Source organism: Danio aesculapii, chromosome 3, assembly GCF_903798145.1.
Source record: "Danio aesculapii chromosome 3, fDanAes4.1, whole genome shotgun sequence".
Lineage (NCBI taxonomy): Eukaryota > Metazoa > Chordata > Actinopteri > Cypriniformes > Danionidae > Danio > Danio aesculapii.
The window spans coordinates 12,690,027-12,716,722 of record NC_079437.1 but is presented as its reverse complement, the minus strand read 5'-3'; the positions used below and the strand labels follow the sequence as shown (position 1 = coordinate 12,716,722).

The 26,696-nt window shown below is 37.2% G+C and overlaps 1 protein-coding gene across 1 annotated transcript in view; it reads right to left on the bottom strand.

The window, feature by feature from the left end:
• Positions 1–23,275, bottom strand: part of plppr2a (phospholipid phosphatase related 2a) — a 74,050-nt gene extending 50,775 nt beyond the window's left edge. Inside the window, exons 1-2 of the mRNA XM_056453165.1 lie at positions 23,041–23,275; positions 4,783–4,904 (exon numbers count right to left, since the gene is read on the bottom strand). Coding sequence (XP_056309140.1) covers positions 4,783–4,851 — 69 coding nt within the window. The 5' untranslated portion in view covers positions 4,852–4,904; positions 23,041–23,275. The remainder of the gene's footprint in view (positions 1–4,782; positions 4,905–23,040) is intronic.
• Between the last annotated feature and the right edge of the window lie 3,421 nt (positions 23,276–26,696).

The window sequence follows — 26,696 nt, the reverse complement described above, 5'->3', positions numbered from 1 at the left end:
GTCATTTTGGACCCTGTCAAGTCATGTTCTTCCCCCTTTCTACAAGTGTTGTTTCTTTCATCCGTCAAGATCAGTGCCGCTCCTTCTGCCATCCCGCTGTTTGTCTTTCATCCTCCTACTGAGGAAAAGCGCTCAGCTCCCACAATGCTCATCAGTGACCTGCCAGTTCAAGCGTCAAACTCACTCTGAAAAATCCATTTTTTTTACTCCTTCGCTATTGCAGATCCTTAATAGCTGCTATATCACCGGGCTAAAGTCAAACAAACACACTGCCAAACATCTACTGATGAAGAAAAGGACTGATTTTTGCATGCATTAACCTTTACTTTTTAAATCTTGCTTCTTCAATATAAAGTGTTTCATCTTTTTCACCTTGTTAAACCTTAATTCACAATCTAAATGCTCATTTCTAAATAAACCCTTTGTGGTAAAGTATGGTAAGCACTTTGACAAAACTGTAGGAAATATTTGTATTATTTTTGATAGGAAATATTATCAAAAAGTGTGGTTATGAACACCTTCTGACAAGCTAATGCAGCAAAAAAAAAGTTCTTAAAATGTCACTAAAATGCAGTGAACCTCATAATTTAATAGAAATTGAGGAGAATAACTGCAAGGTACACTTTTTGAGAAAAAAAAGAACCACACCTTTCAATAGGCTGGCTATGGGCCTGATAACGGAAGCAAAATGGAAACTTTCCACAAAAATCAATGGGAATATATGGAAATTAATAGGAATAAACTGTGAATTTGGTGAATTGATGGTTAGCGAATATGACATTGTACTTTAACTGTAATTGAATAAATATCTTATATCTTTATTACCTTATAAAACATTATTTAAAACCACCAGATGCCATTTTTTGCCCTGCATATTTCCCAAAATCACATGCAATCAACACTGCATGCACCAATATTTTCTTGAATTTTTAAAAATGTCCATCTGTCTATTTAAATTACATACATTTATTTTTTTTTACATAAAATGTACTTGTGGTGTAAGCCACTGTGCGCCAAAATTTACCCCCATTTTCCAGGTGCTAAATATCACAGTATCATATTGAAGCCACATTTCTGCATTTGAAACCAAATAATACATCAATTCAAGTAAGTTTGATTTTATTTGGGGAAAGGTAGGGAATTTATACACTTTACAGCAAACATAAGAGGATATGTTTTCTTTTATTCAACACTTTTGTGTTGCCTAATGAGAAAATTAAAGTTAAGCTTACAATTAAATCAATCAAAACGTTTATTTCTAACATGTATTAGTTGTGCATCAGCTCATGAACAAAATGTTTATAGTTAAGATTCCAACACTGAAAAAAATTATTCAAAGATGATTCCTTGGATTTACTCAATTTTTTTATGTTAAGTGGTTGTAAACAATTTATTTAAGCTGAATTTAAACAAACAAATTAAGTTGAACATTGCTCAGTTTAATTTGTTTGTTTAAATTCAACACAAATAAATTGTTTGCAACAGTTTTGCATGCAACACTTTTTTCTGTGAACTTGCAATATTTACAAAATTCATGAAATTAAAAAGAAATTAAAAAATAAAGTTAAACTTACAAATAAATCTGTTAAAAATGTCATTTTATATGTAGTTAATGTACATGTCAGGTTATGAACAAAATGTTTATAGTTAAGTTTGTATATAGTTTACATAAATTCCTCCAAATTTCGAAGTAATTTAAACACTTTCCCATAAATTTCAGTAAAGTTTCCAACCTGGAATATTTCACAAGATGAAGTTCCCATGGATTTGTTTTGGAAATTTACTGGATATTTTCCACCCATTTGCAACCCAACATTAAGGAGAAGGTTTTTTAGTTTTTAGTAATCCTGAGTCTCCAGGATGATGTAATCCTCAGAGAGCACTCTAATATGTTGATGTGCTTCTCAAAAATATTAATTAATTAATTAATTAATGCCACACTTTATTTTGATGGTCTGTTTGCTACATTGCATCTATATGTCAACTAGCTATCATTAGATTAAAAGTAGACTGTTAGGGTTGGGGTTAGTGTAAGTTGACATGTACTTGCAAAGTTTCTTATGGTAAGTTAAATGTATGTTGAAGAAGCAGTATCAGCAGATATTAAGCAGACACTCTATTATATTCAAATGGACCATCAAAATAAAGTGTTACCTTAATTAATAAATAATAATAATAATAATAATAATTATTATTATTATAACAGCTGTGCTTTTTATTTTATATAAAACCTAATTAATGACCACTAAAATGTATGGTATGAGAAAAAACTTGCATTGTTTTTTATAAATAAACTATATATATATATATATATATATATATATATATATATATATATATATATATATATATATATATACTGTATATATATATATATATATATATATATATATATATATATATATATATATATATATATATATATATATATATAATTTTTATTTTTTATTTTATTTTTTTATTATTTTAGGGACACAAAAATTTTCAAATATTGAAATAGTAAAGACAAGTAAAGACAAATAATATTTTTATGAAATATATAATTTGGAAAATAAATCTGTTCAATTGAAGTTATTATTCATTCTTTATCAATAAAATGTCTTTTATATCACTGTAGTACTCACCTAATAAATAAATCAATTAAATAATAACAATAAATAAACAAACAAACAAACAAACAAACAAACAAACAAATAAATAAATAAATAAATAAATAAATAAATAAATAAATAAATAAATAAATAAATAAATAAATAAATAAATAAATAAATAAATAAAAGTGAGAAAAATCTCTTAAAATCAAAGCCATCACTTGACTTCCAAAAATCTATTTATTTATTTTGATGTTCCTGGTCACTATAAGAGCAGCATGAACATTCTTTGAAACCTCTTCTTTTGTTAAATAAAGACTCACAGACTTTCTCTCAAAACTCCAACACACAAAAGCACTAAAAAGCCCAGATTTTCTATTTGCCTTTCCATTAAACTTGTATAACAGTCTGCGTTGTGTTTCCTTCACATTCACAGCTGTCACGCTTTCTTGCTTCGCCTTGCTAAAGTGAGTCACAGCAATACTTGAATGTGCTACATGAAAAACAAAAGCAAAGTGGCTTATCAAATAATCATACCAGCATGCTGCAAAAGCACAATGAGTGTGCAGGCGTATTACTGTAAGAAAGCATGAGAAGGCGGCGGCCAAGAGGAGATTTACACGTGTGGGAGAGAATCTAAAAATGATAGCATTGAGACCAGATCCAGATGATTGGTCTCCATAGTAACAACAGCAGAGGTAAGCGTCGTGATGGGTTTGTGATGAACGCACACAGTCACACACACACACATACGATCAATACAGCTCAAAATCATTACATCCTTTAGTAAACAAAGAATGAAATAGTACATTTGGATAAAAGTTTTATATAAATATATTATGAAAATATCTGAACCATAAAACACATGTAAAGGATTTTGTCTGTGATGTGTGTGTGTGTGTGTGTGTGTGTGTGTGTGTGTGCATGAATATACAGCTTTTGAAAGACTATTATATAAGACAGCACTTAAAGAGACCACTTTTCTCAGTTTCTCCATGAATTAATCATTGTTTTGTCTGATAACATTTATTCCAAATGTATAAAATAATATTCATATTTTAAACCTCATCATTTTAAATATTCAGACACACGCATGCATGTACGCACACACATATTTGATCAATTTTAATTTTATAATAATATTTGAAGGGCACCTATGATGAAAATCATCTTTTGTGAGCTGTTTGGACTAGGCATGGGCTGGTATATGATTCTGACGGTATGATAACCTCGGATAAAAAAAAATCACGGTTTTACCGTATCACGGTATTGTGATTACCAGAGGTGGAAGTAAGTCGCACATGTGCAAGTCACAAGCAAGTCTCGAGTCATAACCTTCAAGTCTCAAGCAAGTCAAGTCAACTTTTGTCAGACTCAAGTTGGAAGTCGAGTCACTGCTTATCTCAAGTCAAGTCATACAGCAGCTTGGTCTGGCAAGTCACTTTCAAGTCAATCAAATTTTTGTCGGTTTTTGAACTTTTACAATTTATATTTACATATTTAACTTTCGGTTTTGTATGTAATGCATAATAAATAACAAACAGTTATTTATTTAACAAAAACAAGTTATTTCGTGTCATTTGGAGTATACACTAACCTGCACATTATTCAGTCACAAGATGGCACCAAATAGTCAAAAACACAAAGCTGACATAAATGAAAACAGCTAACGGAGTATACACTAACCTGTGCATTATTCAGTCACAAGATGACGACAAATAGTCAAAAACACAAAGCTGACAGAAATGAAAACAGCTAACGGAGTATACACTAACCTGTGCATTATTCAGTCACAAGATGACGACAAATAGTCAAAAACACAAAGCTGACAGAAACAAAACTGGCTGGTCGAAGCATATAACCTAGCAAGCAGATATATATTCCAAGATATATATATATATATATATATATATATTTATATATATATATCTGCTTGCTAGGTTATTTGCTTCGACCAGCCAGTTTTGTTTCTGTCAGCTTTGTACAGAAACAGATACTTTGAATTGTCTTGACCAATATATGAATGTAAGTATTTGCCAGTGAACGGATGGTCAAGACAATTCAAAGTATGTGGATCAGCCTGCATTATTTAGCAGTTGTTATCTCAGAATAACATACCCTGGAATGTCACGACTAACCAATCAGAATCAAGTATTCCAGACAGCAGTGTAATAAGACCAGGATAACTCACCTCCACAAATAGGAAACATGGTATAATGGAGCTGCTGCTCTTCACAGCAGGTTTCTCTTCTGCTGCCATTGTAGATACTTCTCCTTTCTGCTCTGATCCTCCTCTCGTGCTCCCACTTTATTCTTCACACATGAAAGAGACAGAAACTGCAGGTTAGCTGTTAGAAAACTTCATTACAATACCTTACTTGTCTTATGCATTATATCCTTATTTCCAGAAATTTTTTATCAGGAATGTTTAGAGCAAGAATCAATTGTTGAGATATTATAAGACTCTATTTACTCAATAATACCAAAGACTATAGAATACACAAGACATGTCACTCGGATAGCTTTGAATGGGGAAAAGTGTAATGTTCAATATGGTGAATAAAACCCACTACTAGTACAGGAGCCAATCATCAGTCGTTATAGACTGACGTTTCTCCAGGGGAAGAAGCTCGGACTACTTTACAACATTTTTGTGGTCGACAAATGCACTGGAATCTCAGCGAATACTTGCTTCACAAACATAAGAAATATATCCACATAAAGCTTGAAAACTGTACTTTTAAATGAGCTAACTACACTTGAAACGCACGCAAGGTACAGTTCATACTGTCAAAAGCACATCAAATGACAGCAGCAACTACTCAAACGCCCACAAACTTGTAAACAAAGAGTCGCGTTCGTTTCAGGAGGAGATTTGCCATCAAGACCAAGTTGTGAATTTCTTCAGAAGACCATTGCGATCTGACAGAGTATTTTCCACAGGATAATGTGTAGAATGGCTATAAAAAAGGTTTGTGTCGTGATCTTGTTTTTTTCGAGTGCGCATTGCCATGGGCAACCTGAAAAATATAAGATTTTGTTTGATTCGATCATTTAGAAATGAAACTTATGAGATGGTTGTTGTTTAATCTTATTGGTGATTCCAAATATGTAATCGTAAGCTTGGCAAACAGTTTTGGAGATTTTGATGTTCCCAGACAGAATGCCCAAGCATTACATTTCAAAGATGGCCGCAGAGTGAAATGACATGCCGGAGCAAGCTCAACTAGCACTCTAGGCAAACGACGAGAATGCTGCCCTCAAACCGAAAGTAATGCTGCCTTCAATCCCAAAAATTGGGTGTGGGTGGGTATGGGGGTGGCGGAGCTGGGTGTTGAGATGATGCAGGGTTTGTAGTGGACAAAAGTGAAAAGCGGGGGGTGGGAGGGGGTGCGCTGAAATGTGGGGTTTGTTGCAGACTAAAGCAAAGAGTGGGGGAGGGAGGTGGGGTGGGCGATGTGGGGAAATGGGTTGGGGGTGGAGGACGCGCTGCGGACGCCGCCCTGACTTCTCTGCCGCCTAGGTCGCCTCTGTGGACGCGTCGTCCCTGCTTGCCCTAAAGAAACTTTGGTAATACTTCCAAAAACTCATTAAAGGGATAGTTCACCAAAAAGGAAAATTCTGTCATTATTTACTCACACTTCACTTGTTCAAAACCTATTTGAGTTTCTTTCTTCTGTTGAAGACAAACAAGATATTTTGTATAATCCTTCAAAATATCTTTTTTGTATGTGTAAAAAAAGAAGACACTAATTTAAAGGCTTTAATTGCAATTCAAATCTTTTATACTTTGCCACTATGCTTCAAAACACTAGGTTTTACCCACATGCCACCAAAAAGTTTATTTTAAAAATCATTTAAGCTACAATCCAATCTATAGCCACACATATTCTATTGGTCAGAATATATTGTTTAATTTCTACATTAACCTGTAGTTTTAAATGATTTTCTTACATTATAGCATTAAATATTAAAGCAGACATAATTTGCATTTAATAAGTTTTTTTCTGGATTTTCTAGGTATGACAGAGTAAAATGTTCATTTTTGTCATTGTTGTTGCAGAAAAGTCTGATAAGATTCCTTCAGAAAGTGGCAAATGGTCAAAATAGCATTTTTATGATTATAAATAATTTCTTATGATTGAAATTCAGGGTTATTCCAATAATATTTATTTTCCATTATATTTCTTCTGAAGTTAAAATTCTTTTATTTTTTTATTGCTCTTTTTTGCAACATTTTAAAGCTCTATATGACGACATTTTTATTTGACATTAGGAAGAATCTGGAGTTTGTGAAACAGAATTTTATTTATTATAACATACACTACCAGTCAAAAGTTTGGGGTTGGTAGGATTTTTAAATGTTTAAAACAAAAACTTCTCCTGCTCACCAAGGATGCATTTATTTAATCAAAAATACAGTACAAACTTTAAAATTGTGAAATGTTGTTGCACTATAAAAAAACAAAAGTAGTTTATAATTTAATTTAATAGTTTATTCCAGTGATTTTAAAGAAGAACTTTCAGCCTCATTACTTTAGTCTTCAGACTCGCATGATCCTTCAGAAATCACTCTATTATTACTATTATTATTATTATTATTATTATTATTATTATTATTATTATTATTATTATTATTATTATTATTATTATTAATGGTTATGAGTATGAGTATAATGATTATTTATTTTATTTGAAACTAAAAATGTAATAAATATTTAACAATTTAACAATCTTTTTACATGTAATAAATGCCGCCTTGATGAACAGAATAATTTTTCTTTAAAAAACATGGAGAAAAAAAACTGACCCCAAACCTCGATCGGTAGTGTACATTATAGATTTAGGACATGTTCATGTAAACAAATAGCTATAATTGCATTTTATTATTATAACTAATAAAAGCTATAGTTCTATTATAACTAATATAACTATTTGTTTTCATAGCTGTAAATAGGAATATAAGAAACAAAGTAAGACATTTAGAAAAGACTTTCTTCTTATGAGGAATGTTACATTTTTTCTTAGTGACACAATATAAATCAGAGTAATCCTGTTTCTTTTAGTACAAATCAGCAGCAAAGGGGGAGTAATAATAATATTACTAAAATAATCAAATATGTTTTTGACAGGAACACACACACACGCACACACACTTCATTCATTCATTCATTCATTCATTCATTCATTCATTCATTCATTCATTTTCCTTCGGTTTAGTCCCTTTATTCATCAGGGGTCACCACAGCCAGGGGCGTAGCAACCGGGGGGGACAGGCGGGGGATCCGTCCCCCTCACTTTTAGAGACAGACCATTTAAAACAGGTGATTAATAATTATATGAACATATGATCTCATACAGCCGTCCCCCCACTTTTAAAATGTCCGCTACGCCCTTGACCAAAGTGGAATTAGCCGAAAACTTATCCAGGATATGTTTTACACAGCGGATAGCCTTCCAGCAGCAACCCAGTACTGGGAAACATCCATACACACTTATTCACACACATACACTACAGAAAATTAAGCTTTTTCAATTCACCTATAGCGCATGTCTTTGGACTGTGGGGGAAACCGGAGCACCATGGAAACTCACGCAAACACGGGGAGAACATGCAAACTCCACACAGAAATGCCAACTGACCCAGCCGGGGCTCAAACCAGTGACCTTCTTCCTGTGTGGTGACAGTGCTAACCACTGAGCCACCGTGTCACCTCACACACACTTCAGTGGCTCATTTAAATAAAATCGAGGTCATAGCATGAATTGTTAGAGGCTGATCTCCATTCATTTACATGTATTGCTTTCATGATTATTTATTTGCTGCATGTCTTGTTCTTGTGTAAGCTGAATTTATAAAATGACTTTATTACCATTGAGTTACATGCCTGAACCTCATTTCAAATATGGCAAACCACGTTTTCTACAGTACAAGCCTTAATTGGATCCTCTAATTGGATCAGATGTCATATTACGTGATGATTACTTTACAGAGAGCTTAAGACTGACAAGATTACCTATTACGGTTAAAACAAACGGCACAACCATTGGTAGTAATCTAGCCTTCACAAAGCCCCTGGTTGGTAGGATTAACTTACGAACAGGTGGTCTAAAGTAACTCTCTAGGACTGGACTTTCACTCGTGTGTAAACCACAGCATTTTGTCAGCAGGTTGGACATCGCAGTGTAAACCTCTGAGTTTAGGACAGAGACATTAATATCACATGAAGCCCGGCTCTACAGCCCTTCAGCAGAAAGCTTCTAGTACATGTCTCCGCTTTTGAGTGTGCCTTACTTACACAGCGGTCAACATTTTACATCTGTCAGTGTGCGAGTCCTCAGACAATGTAGAAGAAAAAGCAGCAGGCCACAGCATTTAGAAGAATGTTTCCTCGTTGCTAGGCAACACTGGAATTAAAAACAATTCTTTCATTCTAAAGCCTTTGAGGGAAAACGTCAGCTGAACAGAGAAGCACGCTCTAAAGCAGGGCTACGTTTGAGGAAATATAAATTAATATTTATTATCTAATCTAACGGCAGCACGGTGGCGCAGTGGGTAGCACAATCGCCTCACAGCAAGAAGGTTGCTAGTTCGAGCCCCGGCTGGGTAAGTTGGCATTTCTGTGTGGAGTTTGCATGTTCTCCCAGTGTTGGCGTGGGTTTCCTCCAGGTGCTCTGATTTCTCCTACAGTCCAAAGATATGTGGTAAAGGTGAATTGAAGTGAAGTTTCATAAACTAATTTCGAGAGGAGCACGTGATATGATTGAGCACGACTGGCCGCTCATCTGTAATCAGTAATAATCCAATCAGAGTGATCCTAGTTTACTATAAATGGATCATTTTCTTCCCACTGCTCTATCTTCGTTTGGAAGAATCCCCCCTTCCACCCAATCTCCTCCTTTTCCTCCCTTTTCTAAAGGGGGAGTTCTTGAGACCTACCTGATCTCGGATCTGATATGCTTATCGACCGGGCGGGAGCACTGAGCTCAAATATCTCCGAGCTCAGGGTTCTGTCCTGGGACAGCATGCCAAACCTGCTTTAAACGCCAAGCTTATCTATGTGGGAACTCTTGAATTGGACGTAGTGTATGTGAGTGTGTGTAAGAGTGTGTGGGGGTTTCCCAGTGTTGGGTTGTGGCTGGAAGGGCATCCGCTGAACAAAACATGTGCTGGATAAGTTGGCGGTTCATTCCACTGTGGTGACCCCTGATTAAGTGATTAAGCCAAAAAGAAAATGAATGAATGAATGAATAATCTAGTTTAATATTAGCAGTTATGTATGCGAGCAATATCACACTTGTAGCAGTGCGATATGGCTGTATATATATCAAACACGGAGAGTCTCAAAAATCCTTTTGTACAAAGAACTACTTTCTTACATCATTCATTCACATCTGCAGCTGACAGAAACCGTTGCAACTTCACACATCACTTTAGAACTAGTGTTTGAATGATTCTCTAGCGTAATGTGCATCCGGCATCCACTGTGTATAACATGCTAGAACAATTGGCAGTTCATTCTGCTGTGGCAACCCCTGGTAAATAAGCGACTAAGCTGGAGGAAAATAAATGAATGAATGTTATTCCAGGGACATGGAGTGTCTGGTGGAGAAGTGTCTGGTGCATATGAAGAGGAAAAAGTGTGTCACCTACAGGTGGTTTGTCCAACCCACTCACCGGGGCCAAGCAAACTCAGGATTGCACAATGTTATCCCAGGAACTAAGCCTAAGGCCCTATTTACACTAATACTATTTCGTTTTAAAACGCAAGTTTTGTTACGGTTATGCCATCCATCCACACTATGCCGGAGTTTTCGAGCACAGAAAAACTGAGCTTTTTGAAAATGCTGAAGAGGCCGTTTTCATTTTAAAACACTGTTGCTCGATATCAGTGGGGATGAGGAAAAACTGAGACATCTGAAAACGGAGATATCTGAAAACAGAGACGCGGCTGCAGACATTCACCTATCAGATCGGGGCAACAAACTCTAGAGGACATGATAATATAAGAAACTGCCTCTTTTCATTTTGATATTAACAGACACTAAAAATGTTGAGGCGTCGTGTAGCTGCATACAATATAGGAAATAAAGGCAAGCAATCAGTCGAATGTGCAGAATCAGTGTGCGCAGTTACATTAATTAATATATGAACTTATCTTTGTGCTCAACCAAAACACGTTACCTGAGAACAAGTAATAGATTCAAAACAGCAAAGTCAGGGAATAAACAACAAGATGAATTAAATATCATGTTTAACAAATATAGTAAGATTAGATCCAGCGGTAGATCCTTGATGAACTGTCCGATGTGCACAGCTCTCATATGGGTAGATGTGCTCAAAGCTGATAAAGTCCGCATACACTGCAGTGCATGCCAGAGTGTGTGTGTGGTCATGTGATGTGCGTTTTCAGTGGTATAGTGTAGACAGAGAGCTGTTCAGAAACGCTGAGTAAAACGTCAGTGTGGACGCAGATCGTTTTCATTATAAAACGGCATTTTAAAGCTAAACCGTATTAGTGTAAACAGGGCCTAGGGCTACAGATTTCAGCTTTTTTAAATTTCTGAGACAACCACATCATAGCTAAAATCAACAAAACTGGTGTTTGTGAACAAAGTACTACTTCACTCATTATCTTTGCTTTGTCTTTTATAAGCTGCGTTTATGCATTCACACTTATGTTAACATTGCTAATTATGTACATTCTTCAGCTTCAAAAGCATCCAGCTAAATTGTGTGGACGAGCATATGCTGTCCTTCCTCATTTGCAGACACTCTTAAAAGGCACTGCCTACACACCGGCCATGGACCCATTAGAGACAGTCTGGTGCATCTCACACACCGAAATAGCAAGACTGGTGTCGAAACTGTAAGCTAGAATGTTACAGCAGTATCAGTGTGAATAAATCCTAAAGTCACCAGGAGCACATTGGTGACATTCCTGTCAGCTGAGAACAGCAAACTGAGGATATAATTCACACAGGCTAGACAAAACTGGACAATGGAAACATTTTTTTCTGGTCTAATAAATCTCAGTGTTACAGCACTGCAAAAATATGTATCTAAATATGAGAAATAAATGAATAATTTAAGAAGATACAGACTAGAAACAAGTCAAATGATATACCAGTGCAGTAAGATAATCATACTTAGTAAGATTTCTTGAAATATGAAAATGTTCCTACTAGGCTTTAGTAAAGAAAAACAAAGGTCTAAAGCCCTGGTCAGATAACACAATTTTTATTGTCAGTTAAGAAAGTCACTATGTCAGATTATGCAATTGCGTGGATAACAAATGTGCCAGACTACACATTCCTTCACGATCAGACATCCTGTGACGTCTTCGATGAACGTTATTTCCCAAAGCACTCACAAGTGTTGCTATAACAATATTTATTATCTTAATTTTAATGTTTTTTTTTTTTTATCTTATGTCAATCTCAATAAACACTGATGCTTGCTCACAACTAGGCTACATTATTTAAGGGCATTCGTTATGACATTGATAGGATCAAACACATATTTCCTTTATAATAATAAGATATTTTCTTTTAAATCCAAGTGGATATTTTCCAGGCACGGGTTTCTTATTAAACACTCCCTCACCTGAACTTGCTGCGAATGAGAAAATAAACACATAACAGCACATAAAATGGTGTTTCTAAGCACATAAACAGCAGCAAGGAAAAATAATCTTTAAAATAATGACATATTAAAAATGAGCATATATATGACAGAGGTTTGTTATACAACAATTACAGTGGAGCATTCATTAAGTCCTTATTTTCTACTGAGTGAAACAAATCATCCAAATTGAGAAGTGTACGGGCTCAAACAAAAACATAATTTGTTTAGTTTTCTTGTAAAAGTTTCGTTTGGAATCATTTGTATCTTCATTTTCATCAGTTATCTGCTAGCTTATCTGCTAGCTTTCAAACCAGTCCGCTATATGCTTCAGTGCCAAAGCACAAACTGGTTTGTTAAATAAAATAATAATCTAGCCTAAATAAAATTAAAGGGAAATATTCAGTTTCAGAGACACCTATATTAAACTTTCACTGTTAATGACAAAATCATCCATTGCCATTGAGTTCCAATTTAATTCATTTGATCAAGTAATGTGAACAAGCAAGACAGGCTTTTACAATGTATTAGTAGCACTAAAGTGTTTTCAGATTACCTCGGAGGAACGAACTCTGTTGGAAGGCTGAGAGAACTCAGAAACTCGTTGTGTGAATAGAGATGTCTGCATATTTGTTCCAATCTGTTAAATAAAATTGCTTTATTTGACCACCACTGGCTTGCATGGTTCGGGATCTGTAGAGCTGCGCATCGTTGGATTTGCCCTTCAATTTTTGGACTCTCAGTAGTGATTATTAAACCACACTGAACTGAGCTAAACTGAACTGAACTTAAACACTACAAACTGAACTACACTGCTCCTATTTACTGTGACCTTTTATGTGAAGCTGCTTTGACACAATCTACATTGTATAAGCGCTATACAAATAAAGGTGAATTGAATTGAATTGAATTGAATTTAAACAGTTTAATATTTTAGAGAAAGTAGTTAAAGTTTGCATAACCAATAGTTAATCTTATCCACCCGTGACCCACCCATAAGTAAATATGCAGTCAGTTTTTTGACCGGACCCACGGATAAATGGCAGCACCTGTGGATATAACTGGTAAATTATGTTCTCTTATTGTCTATTGGCACCCACATCATGGAACATGTTATTGGTTATCGTGAACTATGCCACATTACATGAGAAGGAACAATTGAATCAGCTTTTCTTACTTTGTGTTAAAAGATCTTAAAACTAGAGTTACTAAACAGGAGAATTCTTCCTCATTTAAAAACTGTAAGTCTTAAAAGGAACCCATTATGCAAAAAAATCACTTTAACAAGGTGTTTAAACACAGTTGTGTGGCAACATTGTGAAAATATAACCAGCCTCTAATCGTAAATATTAATTAATTCTATGTATTATAATCACACTTCATAAAAACAGTCTGCAGAAACACTTTGATTGACATTCCTCCATTGTACGTCATCAGAGGGGGAAAGCTCCGCCCATTAGGGATGATCTCTCTCTCATTAGCATTAACAGCCCTGAATTAGAAGCAGCCATCCGCCATTAGGGTTTTGAATCTGACCATTATGGTGACCCCCTTAAAATTACAGTTCGAAACAAAATTATTGTATGAATTAAATCAGGATCACACATACATGCATACTGTATGCAATTTCTTATTTAATTAAGACAGTAGTTACAATGTAAAATTATTACTTGTAGCTTCTCAAAATAAACTGAAGCTTATTGCAACAAAACATAATGGAATGTATTTTGTCCAGCCTGATCTCACGAGGAAACGTAACTATTTTACATTTTGTCAGTGGCTAATTCATACAAGTTCAGTCACGTGAAAACGTACAACTTTAAAAAGTAGGCGTGGGACTAGACCCCACCCTTAAACACAACCATCATTGGGGGATGAGCAAATCACACTAAATTGTGAAAGAGAATGTAAAAATTCCTATGAATTACAGTAGTCACTAATTCAAGAAGATAGGAATTGCCATAAGTTTGTGTTGATTTTGTCACACTAACAAGTGTAAGTGTGATTGAGCTTTCTTTTTTAAATGGACAAGCATAAATCAAGTTACTACAGCTATAATAAGAATAAGTGTGATGATTGAGCCTTTTTAATAAGCAAACTTAAAACAAGTCATTACAGCTGAAATAAAGACTTAAGGCTGGTCTCTTGATTGTAATCAAGCTATATTTGCCGGTAAAATACAAAACTTTTAACCTTAACCTGCACTTTTCGCCCGATAGACAGGGTGCGAAGTACAGGGGGTTATGGGGGGATTGACTCCCCAAATTAACACTTGATCACCTGCCACGGGCCCTCTGACAAGTAATCGAGTTTGAAAGTGAAGAGGGGGGGATGCTGGGAAAACGATTGGGGGGGGGGGGGGGGGGGGGGTTAGGACCGGGCCCTTGATAATGTCTCTGGGGGCGAGAATCGTCCTAACTTTCCCCCCCTAGCGGCGCCCCTGCCCCTGAAGGATGTCAAAAACAAGTTGTATGGGGGGAGGGGTCAGCTCTTTATTTGAGAAACAGTTTTCTCTTATCTGTATCTTAAATAATAATTACTATAATAATAATAATACGTTTATATAATAAAACGCATGCAATACATTTGACCACTCCACTATACCATTGTTTTTGATTTGATTTGATTTGATTTATTTATTTTCGAACAAAGTATCATACATAAAATATCATTAACAAAAGAATACATTTCAACATGGTCGAAAATGGAGTGGGATGAAGCACAAGCTTGTTATTTTCCCACCCCATTACCACATACATCATTCGTCTATTACTTAAACTTATTTCTTCATTTATTTTCATTTCTTCTTATTTATTCTTATTGTGAATGCTCAATAGCGCCAATCAGTCTCAGAAAGCAATTATTCAACAGTCTGAAGCTGGCAGATCTAGAGGACCAATAGACATTGCCAGTGCTCACAAAATAGCCTAAAAGTAAAATCTAATTAAACGCAGTTTGAACTTTGACCTACAGCAACCTCTGAAACAACTAATTAGACATTATTTTTGGGCAGAATAGACTAAATATCCCTCAAAACACTGAAAATTCAACATGTTTTTATTAATAAAATTAAATGTAATTTAAATAAACACATATATTTAATTCACTGAAGGATGTATTAAACAAACTAACATTACTGAAAAAGAATTTGCCATGCACAAACTCTAGTGTGACCGCGGCATCACTATGAAAAAAAGAAAAAGTTTTAAAACAGTCATGGTAATCTCACATTATCTGAACATTCATAGTATTACATTCTTAAAATAAGATCAATATGATTTTTATTGGCTAGAAATAAGATTGTAACTCTTGACTAGCTAGGAGTTTTCGCAATGTGCACACTATAAAAGCATGGATCCATCCTGCCTTGTATCAACGGTTCAGCAACAGCATATCTGAGTTTTGTAGCTGATTGTGTCCATGCTTTTATGGCCACGATGAGCCCATCTCGTGATGTGTACTTTCTAAAAGATAATGCACCATGTAACAGAGCTCGAATCTTCTCAAACTGGTTTCTTGAACATGACAGGGAGTACACTATCCTCAAATATACTCTAACAGCAAGTCTTTTTAGATGTGGAACAGCAGATTCGCATTATGGACGTGCAGCTGATAAATATGCAGCAAGACGCTGTCATGTCAAGCTACATGGCAAGGTGAATATAAAAGAGGGTGGTAAGTGTACATGCATGTACAGATTGCCTTTAGCAATAAATGCAGAAAGCAATTAGCAAAGTTTAAAACAAGCATACAATAAAGACTTTTTAAAAATCATTGCCATTTAAATAATTCAATTTAATTCACCTTTATTTGTATAGCGCTTATGCAATGTAGATTGTGTCAAAGCAGCTTCACATAAAAGGTCATAGTAAATAGGAAGAGTGTAATTCAGATTGTAGTGTTTAAGTTCAGTTTAGTTTAGCTCAGTTCAGTGTGGTTTAATAATCACTACTGAGAGTCCAAATATTGAAGAGCAAATCCAACGATGCGCAGCTCTATAGATCCTGAACCATGCAAGCCAGTGGCGACAGCGGAGAGGGAAAAAACTTCACTAATGGCGGAAGTGAAGAAAAAAAACCTTGAGAGAAACCAGGCTCAGTTGGGCACGATCATTTTAATTTCTCCGCTGGCCAAACGTCTTGTGCAGAGCTGCAGTCTCAGTGGCGGAGGCTGGAAGCTGGCCTCAGCGAAGAGTCGTCTGTCCCTGGAGCGTCACAGGAATCAGTCTCATGTTCTCCACTCTTCCATGACCATCACAGTAGCTGCTCAGGATACGGCCTGGTCCAGGATATGGAAACCTTGGGATCATCTCGTCGTTGGTCTTGGATCGAATCAGTGACTCTGCATAGTCTGAGGGCCTCGGGAAGAGTATCCCCAGGTGGAAATGGAGAATAAAGAAAATAATTAGCGTAGCTGCTGTTCATAGTGTATATAAACAAGATGCAGAACCTGTGTGGAAGCCCGCTAAGTGGTGCACTAAGTGTATGCTTTACTGAACAGATAGGTCTTTAATCTAGTTTTGAATTGGGAGAGTGTGTCTGAGCCTCGGACGTCATCAAATAGCGCATGATAGATACAGTAGATTGTGCCTATATATATGATTACATTTTAATGACAATTAAGTTTAAAGGGTCCATTAAGTTTAACAAAATTCAATGTATATACCTACAGTTGAAACCAGAAGTTTACATACACTGTATAAAAAGGCACATAACCATTTAAAAAAAAGTCAGATGTTAATGTGACTAAACTTTTTCTCTTTTAGGCAAGTTAGGATTATCAAATTTGTTTCTGTTATGCTTAATAGCAGAATAATAACAGAGATAGTTCATGAGAAATTGTTCTAACTTTTCTTGAAAGTCAAGTTTACATACAATAAGATTATTATGGCTTTGTAAAAGCTCAGATGATGGTGTCCAGGTTTTGGAAGTTTCTGATTGGCTATTTGACAACATTTGAGTTAATTAGTGGCAGAACTGTAGAATAGTATTAAAGGAAAACCTCAAACACACTGCTTCCAGACATATGCAGTGAACTATTGGGCAAACTGCACTGCAAAAAAATAAAATCACCATTTGTTCAGCACACTGTACTTATTCTGTTGTATATACTAAGAATTGTGAATAATTATTGATCTACATAAAAATATATGTTACGTCAACAAAATTCACTAAAATGTTGCTGTATGTCTATATGTTTAACAGAGTTTTCTGGACAAACATTTATGTGCTGAACAGGAATGTTGATATTTAAATAATTCGCACATGCGTGATGCGACGATCGAAAACTAAGCTTGTTTATGTGTTGCTTGTAAGAGGGGTGACACAGTGGCGCAGTGGGTAGCACAGACACCTCATTGCAAGAAGGTCGCTGGTTTGAGCCCTGACTGGGTCAGTTGGCATCCTTGTGTTCACGTGGCTTTCCTCCAGGTGCTCCGGTTCCCCCCACAGTCCAAAGACATGAGAGGTGTCTGAGTGTGAATGGGTGTTTCCCAGTACTGGGTTGTAGCTGTGTAAAACCATAGACTGTGAAAGACATGGACGTAGTATCATGACGTCACCAATAGGTTTCTGAAGAACACAAAAAAAGCTACAAGTAGGCGTGGCCAAACGTCACCATTTTGTTTGCGCGTCATCGCACCGACCGGGGGATACCAAACAAGGGCAAAGACGCCTGCTAGCATTTTGCTTAGACTGGCTTTTCTTTGGGAGAAACGCTTAATACTTCATTACCTGTGACTCGTTTGTTTTCTGACCAAATGTGCTTGGTTGTACACTATATCAATAAAGTGTTTTAAAAACACTGTTGTAATACATCATTGAGCCACATAGCATTGTTCTTATGACGTTTTTCTACAGGAGGAAAGACCAAATTACTTCCAAACACTTAAAATAAAGTCTGTGTTGGTAAATAATATAAATGATAAATGATCTTAAATAAAACGAATACATTAACAGATATGGTATTTAAGTAACTTCACTCACCTGGGAAATGGAGGCCACGTGAATAGTTTGTGAGCACAATTAAGTGCACACAGCATGCCATATCATCTGATGATTGTAGGAAATAATTCCAAAAAGCAATTGACTGTGTAAAGCCAAATAAAGCAACACAAAAATACGATGTATTTGCTGAGTTCAGCGGCTAATCAGCTGAATCGGAATCAGCTGAGGTGAAGTGACGGCGACCAGCGAGACCTAGCGGTCACTCAAGTGGCCACGCCCTTAATTATGCAGACTTAATAAAACTTAATATAAACGAAACGGACTAGTGGAATTTCGATAAATTGCAGTTTCAGTTACTTCTGTATTTGTTTCACGAGGGAGAGTGTGAGGTTGCCGCTTGTGTAAAACATGTGCTGGATTAGTTGGCGGTTCATTCCACTGATGAAAAAGGGGACTAAGCCAAAGGAAAATAAATGAATGAATGAATGAATGAATTAAGTAGTAAGCTTGTGTTTGTCATTTGTAAGTAAAATGATTAAAAACAGCATGATATGCTAACTAGTACTAATTATTTTGTAAATTTGAAAAAAAAAAACATCCACTTAACAAAAAAATGTGTAACTGTTGTGATGTGATGTGACAAGAATATCTTTATTAGTAAAATACAATAATTAAGACTGCATGAATAAACAAAATTATATTAGCTGAACAAAATATTGTTACTGAGAAGAACTAAAAAAAACAGTTGTTGAGACAACTCAAAGTGCTTACTGCATCAAGTTGCCTTGTCTTTTTATGTTTTCTTTTATACAGTGTGGTGACATTAGAAAAGCCGTCCACACAGAGGCAAGCGGAGGCATAAGCTGTCTGTCATACCTCCCTATAGCATTCATTTTAACGACAAAATGCAGCCAGATGTACCTCTGGGTACATAATTCACGCTCTCCAGAAATGTAGACAGGGGTACATATCCACAATGAGCCTATGTTGCAACAACATCTCTATAGAATAAAGAGTTCAACATTCCTTAATTAAAAATATTCACAAGTCATTATAAATGTATTGAACTGTTAAGGGCTGTTTTGTAGAGACTGCCATGCATTATTATTGTGACCAGATGGCACTAAATGAACAGGGTTTTTTTGTTGCAAATTGGGCAAGACTTTGATAATAGTCATAAGTCTGGCAATTTATTACAATATATCATGTTTCACAGCATTTGTAGTCTACAGGGCTAAGCGGACAAACAAAGCCAATAACATTAATAACATTACAAACCATAAATCCAATAACCCTTTACTGAAAGAGCCACTTCAGAAAGGAGGGCTTTTCCAGGCATGGAGGGTCGCTGGATTACCACAAATTGAGACTAGGCTGCTATTCTCAGAGGACACTTGAGCTTCAATTAGTACAGTCAAGAGTCTGCAGGCTCCCAGGCGGACCAACTCCATTACAACTCAAAGCTTGCCCTGACTTCCCATTATGGCGCATGTATAAAAATATACACAGTCCGCATCAGCTGTCATTTTATGTTAGAGTTCAGAATGATTGTTAATAACGGATGGTGAAAAGTGAAGCAAAACAATCTCCTCCAGCTTTCTGTATCTAATCTTATAATGGAGAAATACTCACACATTATATTCAGACTTTCAACAAAATGCTACAATGTTCAACAAAACACCCTAAATTGAATGGATATAATGTACAAAGAGAAGGCACTCCCACTGACTGCAGATTTATTTTTCATTTTCATTATTATTATTATTATTCTTTTTTACTATTAATCTTTAAATGTGGGGGCAGTTTAATTGGATTTTAGATGTGGCACACTTACAAAGCAACCAAATAAATATTACAATCTCACTGGGGTGGTGCTAAATATACCATTAAAACACTGAAGTGCACCCTTTAGAGATAAATAAGGTCAATCTTTTGAAAGGCTACAACTTTTGTATATTTTTCAAAAGAGTAAAAAGAGAACGGTTCCCTATATTTCTGCTAAAAGTCCCACACGATGCATATGCAAAAGGTATAGAATGTGTTTATTTGCAGTCAGGACTTACTGCAACTGTTGTAGGAGCAAATGTGATTAATTTTTGCTTTCAAGTTATTTTGATAACAGAATTACAATCTGTTGACTATAAATCAGTGGTCCTCAACCACCATGCCGAGGGCCGGTACCATTCCGTGGATTAGTTGGTACAGGGCCGCACAAGAAATCATTAATTCTTTCTGTTTATTCACTATCTGAGGCTGAACAATCTTTTAGTTTTTCAAAAGTCTTTTATTTTGGAAAATGACCGTATTCTCTCGGTTACATCTCGGTCACTTGAGCGCCCAAATTTAACCTACAAGCAGTAAAATGAGTAAGAAACAGACATCTTTGAAAAGTTTCTTTGCTAAGGGGAAATGGCCCACAAACTGCCAAGGAATGGATCTGTAACTCATTTGTCAACAAATCAGGTGAATCCACCATGTCTTTGCAAGAAGATCAACCAATCAACTGATGACGACGGCCTTTTAGGGGTCGTTGGCATATCACGTTTTTTCTAGAGTTCATGTAAGTTCATTGTTTCCAATGGAGGTGTGCGGCTTGCTCGCACAAGCGGTGACGCGCTCACGCCTTCCAGATGCACCCAGCTGAATGAATGCTGTAAGTCACGTGACAAGAATTGACCGATCAGCTTTAGGCTGCATGGAATATACGCATTTCAGTAAGACTAATTATCTCAGAAAAACACTGAACACCCAAACACTGCAGTGCTTTGTAATTTTTTTTTCTATAAATAAAACTTGTATTAGAGTGAAAGCAATGCTTAAAATTGTCAAGTGTTGACCGGTCCTGCAGTATAGAAGGTTGAGGACCACTTCTATAAGTAATGCTACCTCTACATATCTACTAACACACATTACACTGTTAATAGTAGACTGGTAGGGTTAGTGTTTGAATAGGTTTACCTGCACTTGCAAAGTTATTGATAATACATGTAGAATGTCTACAGGGAGATCATCACAATAAGTTAGCAGATATTAAGCAGAGAGTTTACTAATGCTCTAATGACAGATAGTTGACATAGGTGCAACGTTACTTATAGTTAACTGAATGTTCAAAACTGACCATCAAAATGGACTTGACTAGACTTGCAAGGCGTTTGTTTGTTTACTAGCACAAATCACAAAAATACAACAGGGTTGTTTATCAGAAAAACAAACATCACTTAGTAAAGTAACACTTTTTTTTAAAATATACATGTCTATTATAGCACAAACAATGTGGATGAATTAAATCCCAATGTTACTATTAAGGCTTTAAAAAGGACGCTAAAAAGGAGCATTGCAAATAAGAATGCTGAACCTGAAAAGATTCACCAAGGAATATCATAATTATCTGATCAGCTGAAAAAAAGATTATGTAAAAGGATCTCAGAATCTCAGTATGTTATTGGATGTTGTTATTTTTGAATAAAATAAAAAGATGTGTTCAATAAGACTTTAATTGACTCTTACAATGTAATTCTAAGAGATTTAAGAGATTTACATACAGATTTAAAGAAAGAAAAATCATAAGTCACACTGTGAACATTTAAATCTGTAAATAGTTAATAATTTAGCACAAACGAATAAACAGTTAACAGTTTTTTTTAAAGCTGACAAACTGCCAATAATGAAATACTAGCACAAGATGTGCTGTTTTTATTATTTGGAATAATTACACTCTATAAAATTATGCGTTGTTGCAATCAAATTTTGGGTCGAAGCGCAAAACCAATGTTGGGTTATTTTTTTCAACTCAATTTAAATTGCACTTTATTACCAAATAAATACCATAATACCAAGTTTGTCCATATCTAACCCGATATTGGGTAAACAATGTAAACATTTTTTATGCACCAAGATAATTTTAATCCTGAGCAAACTGCAACCCACAATAAAGCAGAACTATTTATTTACAAAAAAAATACCATGGAAAAGTACACGTTTATACCTCTACTAAAAATGCCATACTGGTTCCCAACAGATCTGTAAAGGAAAATTAGACCTTTTAATTGGAATCCCAGTTTTGCCTTACTTTATAATGGATATCTCTATTATTACACCAAAAAAAGGTTATTTCGAAGAACACCGAGGTTCAAACAAACCAAATCACATTGAATTTCCTCATATTAGGCTTTGAACCTAACAGAAGATTAGCAAAATATAACTGAAATGTGAACTGTCTATTTAACCAACCCTACAGATTTAATCCAACCACAAGCGGTCATGCATCCTCTACTAACAAAACTCACACTCACCAAGACATGCTGCACGATTTATCCAGTCTCTAACACTCTTTCTCTCTCTTCTCTGCGTCCTTTCATTCGGCCAACCCAATAATAATACAACACATGCTCAGCACTGTAATCCTCTTGCCGGCGTGCTGCTGTAAGCACCTGGATTACACAGTGTGTGTACGTGTCTAAATCTACTACAGTAGGCTACTGTCTCATCTTTGATGTGGACGCGTCTCCAGATTTCAAGCACAACCCCCAAAAAAACACATGCACGTTTCAAAATCAAGTCACCACACGCAATGCATCATCCGACAGCATCGCAATTCCAGGCCATTAAATGTGGGGGATGCAAAAGCCAATAAGAGCGTAAAACCCTAAAGGGATTTTGCCATACAGGGTAATTAGAGCTAGCGTTTGGGGAATACCACACCCCCACCATCCTCCTCAATGTCCTTATGATTCCCAGCGATATGGAGCAGAAAACATCACTCATCCATCCGTCCATCCAGAGTGACTCACTCCACATTCACCCCAGCATGCACCATAAAATTACAGCCATGCACAAAGGAGGCACGCGCCGTATTTGATGAGCAAATTATGGCACTTACTTCACACCATACAGCGGTCGCGATGGTTTCCTATGCGGTGGCCATAGCCTGCGTTTTCCATGGAGCTCCTGCGCGTCCCTCTCTCTTCCTTCTGTCCTTCCACCCACACTGGATTGTTCTTGCGGAGCTTTTCCTCACATTAGCGCGTGCAGATGCGCGCTCAGTCTGTGTGCAAACCGCACTCTCACGCGCAGGCGGATCCCCGTTAATGGGGTGTGAGGGATGAAATCGTCACTCCACCGCAGAAGCTGGAGGACGAGAGTCTGTGGGAGAGAGAGTCTGATTTACATCCAAGAGCTCGTGCATCTCTCTCTCTCTCTCTCTCTCTCTCTCTCTCTCTCTCTCTCTCTCTCTCTCTCTCTCTCTCTCTCTCTCTCTCTCTCTCAGAATTCAGGTAAGGATGTGAGCTGTGGTGAATGTAGGTTACGCTGTATTCAAAGAGATACTAAAATACTACAGAAATTGTAAGTAAATACTATAATGTTTTGAGCCATATATCTTACTGTAATATAAATTACAAGTATTATAGCATTATTATATAGCAAGTAATACAGCAAACATGTTAATAAACGCTACAGCATACTGTATTTAAAGTAATATTAGATATTATTAGTTAATATCTAGGTCATTTTTATACAGAGCTTTACATATCTGCGATGGGAGTGTTCTCATTATTTTAAATGCATCGAAGAAAAGGAGAAGTGGATTGTCTCAATGACTTTACTAATAAGGCAAAAAGTACAAAAGTAACAAACACATTGCTTTAAACCAAGGGGGTCCAAACTTTACCTTACGAGGGGCCAAAAAAACTAACTTGATTGAGGCTAGTGGGCTGAAGGTAAATTTAGTTCCCATGGGTAATTTCCTAATTTATTTAGTAATATTTAAAAATAACTAAAAACATTGCTTTATATTAACTAATATATCAATTTTTACCTTTTATATTGAACTTACAACAGTAAAAAATAAAAACATTTACTGTATAACAGGACGGAGTTATACTACTTTTTCCTTCGCCAGAGTTATCAGTTGAAGGACAGTATTTACATTTTAGAAACTTAAATTCATTTACAACATTTAATTGAAACATTTAATTTAGATAAATTTAGAGTTTTTATAGCTCTGCAATAAAGCACCAAAAAAAAAAAAAAAAACATACGTCAAATTAAAAATGATAATGTTAGAGGTATTCACGTCAACCCTCTCCAACATTCTCTCTTTCTTCTCAGATGGGATGGTGGGGCAAATCAAAGGTTACAATGGGCCATCTTTGGCCTGCAGGCCCTACTTTGGGCATTTCTGCTTTAAACTTTCAATAAACTGTGTATACAGCATGTACGCTGTCATGGATTGGTCAGGCTCTCACGACCCCCACTCACGAAGATCACCATCACCTGACTTCTAATGAGCACACAGCTGCATCACATTCACGAGCACCAGATAAAAGCACAGCACTCCAGTCGCTCATTGTCCGGGCTCGTCTCGACGAAAGCGGACAACTGAGCGACCACTCAGCGTAGTCATCCTCAGCTAAAACAAACGATTTACTTACCTGTTCTCTTTGTATTCCTCCTAGTCTTCCTGGTCCTCCCGAATCGTCCTGTCTTCCAGTCCTTCCAAGTCTGTGTCATCCTCTGTCAGCTGTATCTGGTGTGTGCTGTCCATCCTCGTGTATTCCTGTTACCCAGCCACGGAGGAAAAGACCCCAACATCATTCCTGATCCTCCTGGCTATCCTTCATGTGCTCCTTGTTGTCATTTAATAAACACCCTAACGTTTCCTTACCTCTGTCTCCTGTCCGCTTCATAACAGAAGCCCGGACCCATAACGACGACAACATGAGCACCCCCGATCACCTTCAAGAGCTGGTGGACCAGTTGAAGCGGATTCTACAGCCACCAGCTCCACTTTCCAACGCACCACCAGCACCGAGCACTTCCGCCTCCACAGTTTCTTCTTCGGCCCTTCCTTCCAGTCCCATGGCCCGACCAGCGCCCTACTCAGGCGGAGCGGGGGAGTGCAATGGTTTTCTGTTACAATGTTCCCTCATATTCGAAATGCAACCTTCTCTATATCCCACAGATAAGTCGAAGATCGCCTACATCGTATCTCTACTCTCTGGACCTGCACTTAAATGGGCTGAGACGATCTGGAACCAAGCCGGGCCGGTCATGAATTCCATCACTACCTTCACGGAGTATTTCAAAGAGGTGTTTGGACGTTCTGATGGGGAAGTAGCCGCTGGAGAGCAGCTGTATCATCTAAAGCAAGGTACTCTATCTACACAGGAATATGCTCTCCGGTTTCGCACTCTAGCAGCTGCAAGTGGATGGAATGAGAGATCGTTGTTGACCACGTACCGGCTCGGCTTGGAACCCACTCTCCGAATCCAACTGGCCACATTAGATGATACAATGGGTCTGGAGAGATTCATCCAACATTCTCTCCGATGTTCCGATCGTCTCCGTTCCTATCAACAGGACACCATCACCCCCTCGTCTGCACTCCTCCAATCGCCTGAGTCAACAGCCTCTCCAGAACCAGAACCCATGATAATAGAGTCTGGAAGACTGACATCAGCGGAACGACAGAGGAGGCTGACCCGGGGTCTGTGTCTATACTGCGGTGTCAGTGGACACACCCGTATGGAGTGTCCCCTTCGTCCCATTCGGACTTCAGTGAGTGTATTCAGTACGAATATTGAACAATGTAAACCACTTACTACCACCGTACAAATAACTACTGCCTCTATTTCTCTCCTTGTCACAGCCCTCATCGACTCCGGGTCAGCAGGGAACTTCATCTCCCAATCCCTCTGTCGTCAACTCCACCTCCGTACTGAGGCGTCCTCGCATATATACCAGATACAACCGATAACCCAGTGCACTCGATCTTCGACCCGTATCCATCGACAATGCGAAGACATCCTTCTTCAAGTGGGGTTGTTACATCAAGAGAGGATTCAATTTCTGGTTCTGGAGGGTGCAAATATGGACATCATTCTAGGGCGCCCGTGGCTGGTGAAGCACGATCCCATCATCTCTTGGGGCACAGGAGAGATAAAGAAATGGGGATCTGGATGTACACCTGCCTGTTTTCCAAATCTCCCTCTTCAAGGTCGGAACCCCATTTCTTTGTTTGCAACATCGGTCGAGAGCCCTCCTGAGAAGCAGTCTATCCACATTCCTAAGGAGTACAGCTCCTTTCATGATGTCTTCTGCCCCAAGAGAGCTTCCCAGCTACCGCCGCATCGGCCATGGGACTGCGCGATCGACCTAGTTCCAGATGCCCAGTTGCCAAGAGGTAGGATCTACCCGCTCTCGCTTCCAGAGAATCAGGCAATGGAAGATTACATAAGGGAGGCTCTGAGTCAGGGGTACATACGTCACTCAAAATCACCAGCCGCCTCAAGCTTCTTCTTTGTGGCCAAGAAGGACGGAGGGCTGCGTCCATGCATCGACTACAGGGTCCTAAATAACGGTACAGTAAAATACCGATATCCCCTTCCTCTGGTACCAGCCGCTTTGGAACAGCTCCGAGAAGCTAAAGTCTTCACTAAATTGGACCTCCGCAGCGCGTATAATCTGATAAGAATACGTGAGGGGGACCAATGGAAGACAGCATTCGTGACCCCTACTGGCCACTATGAATATGAG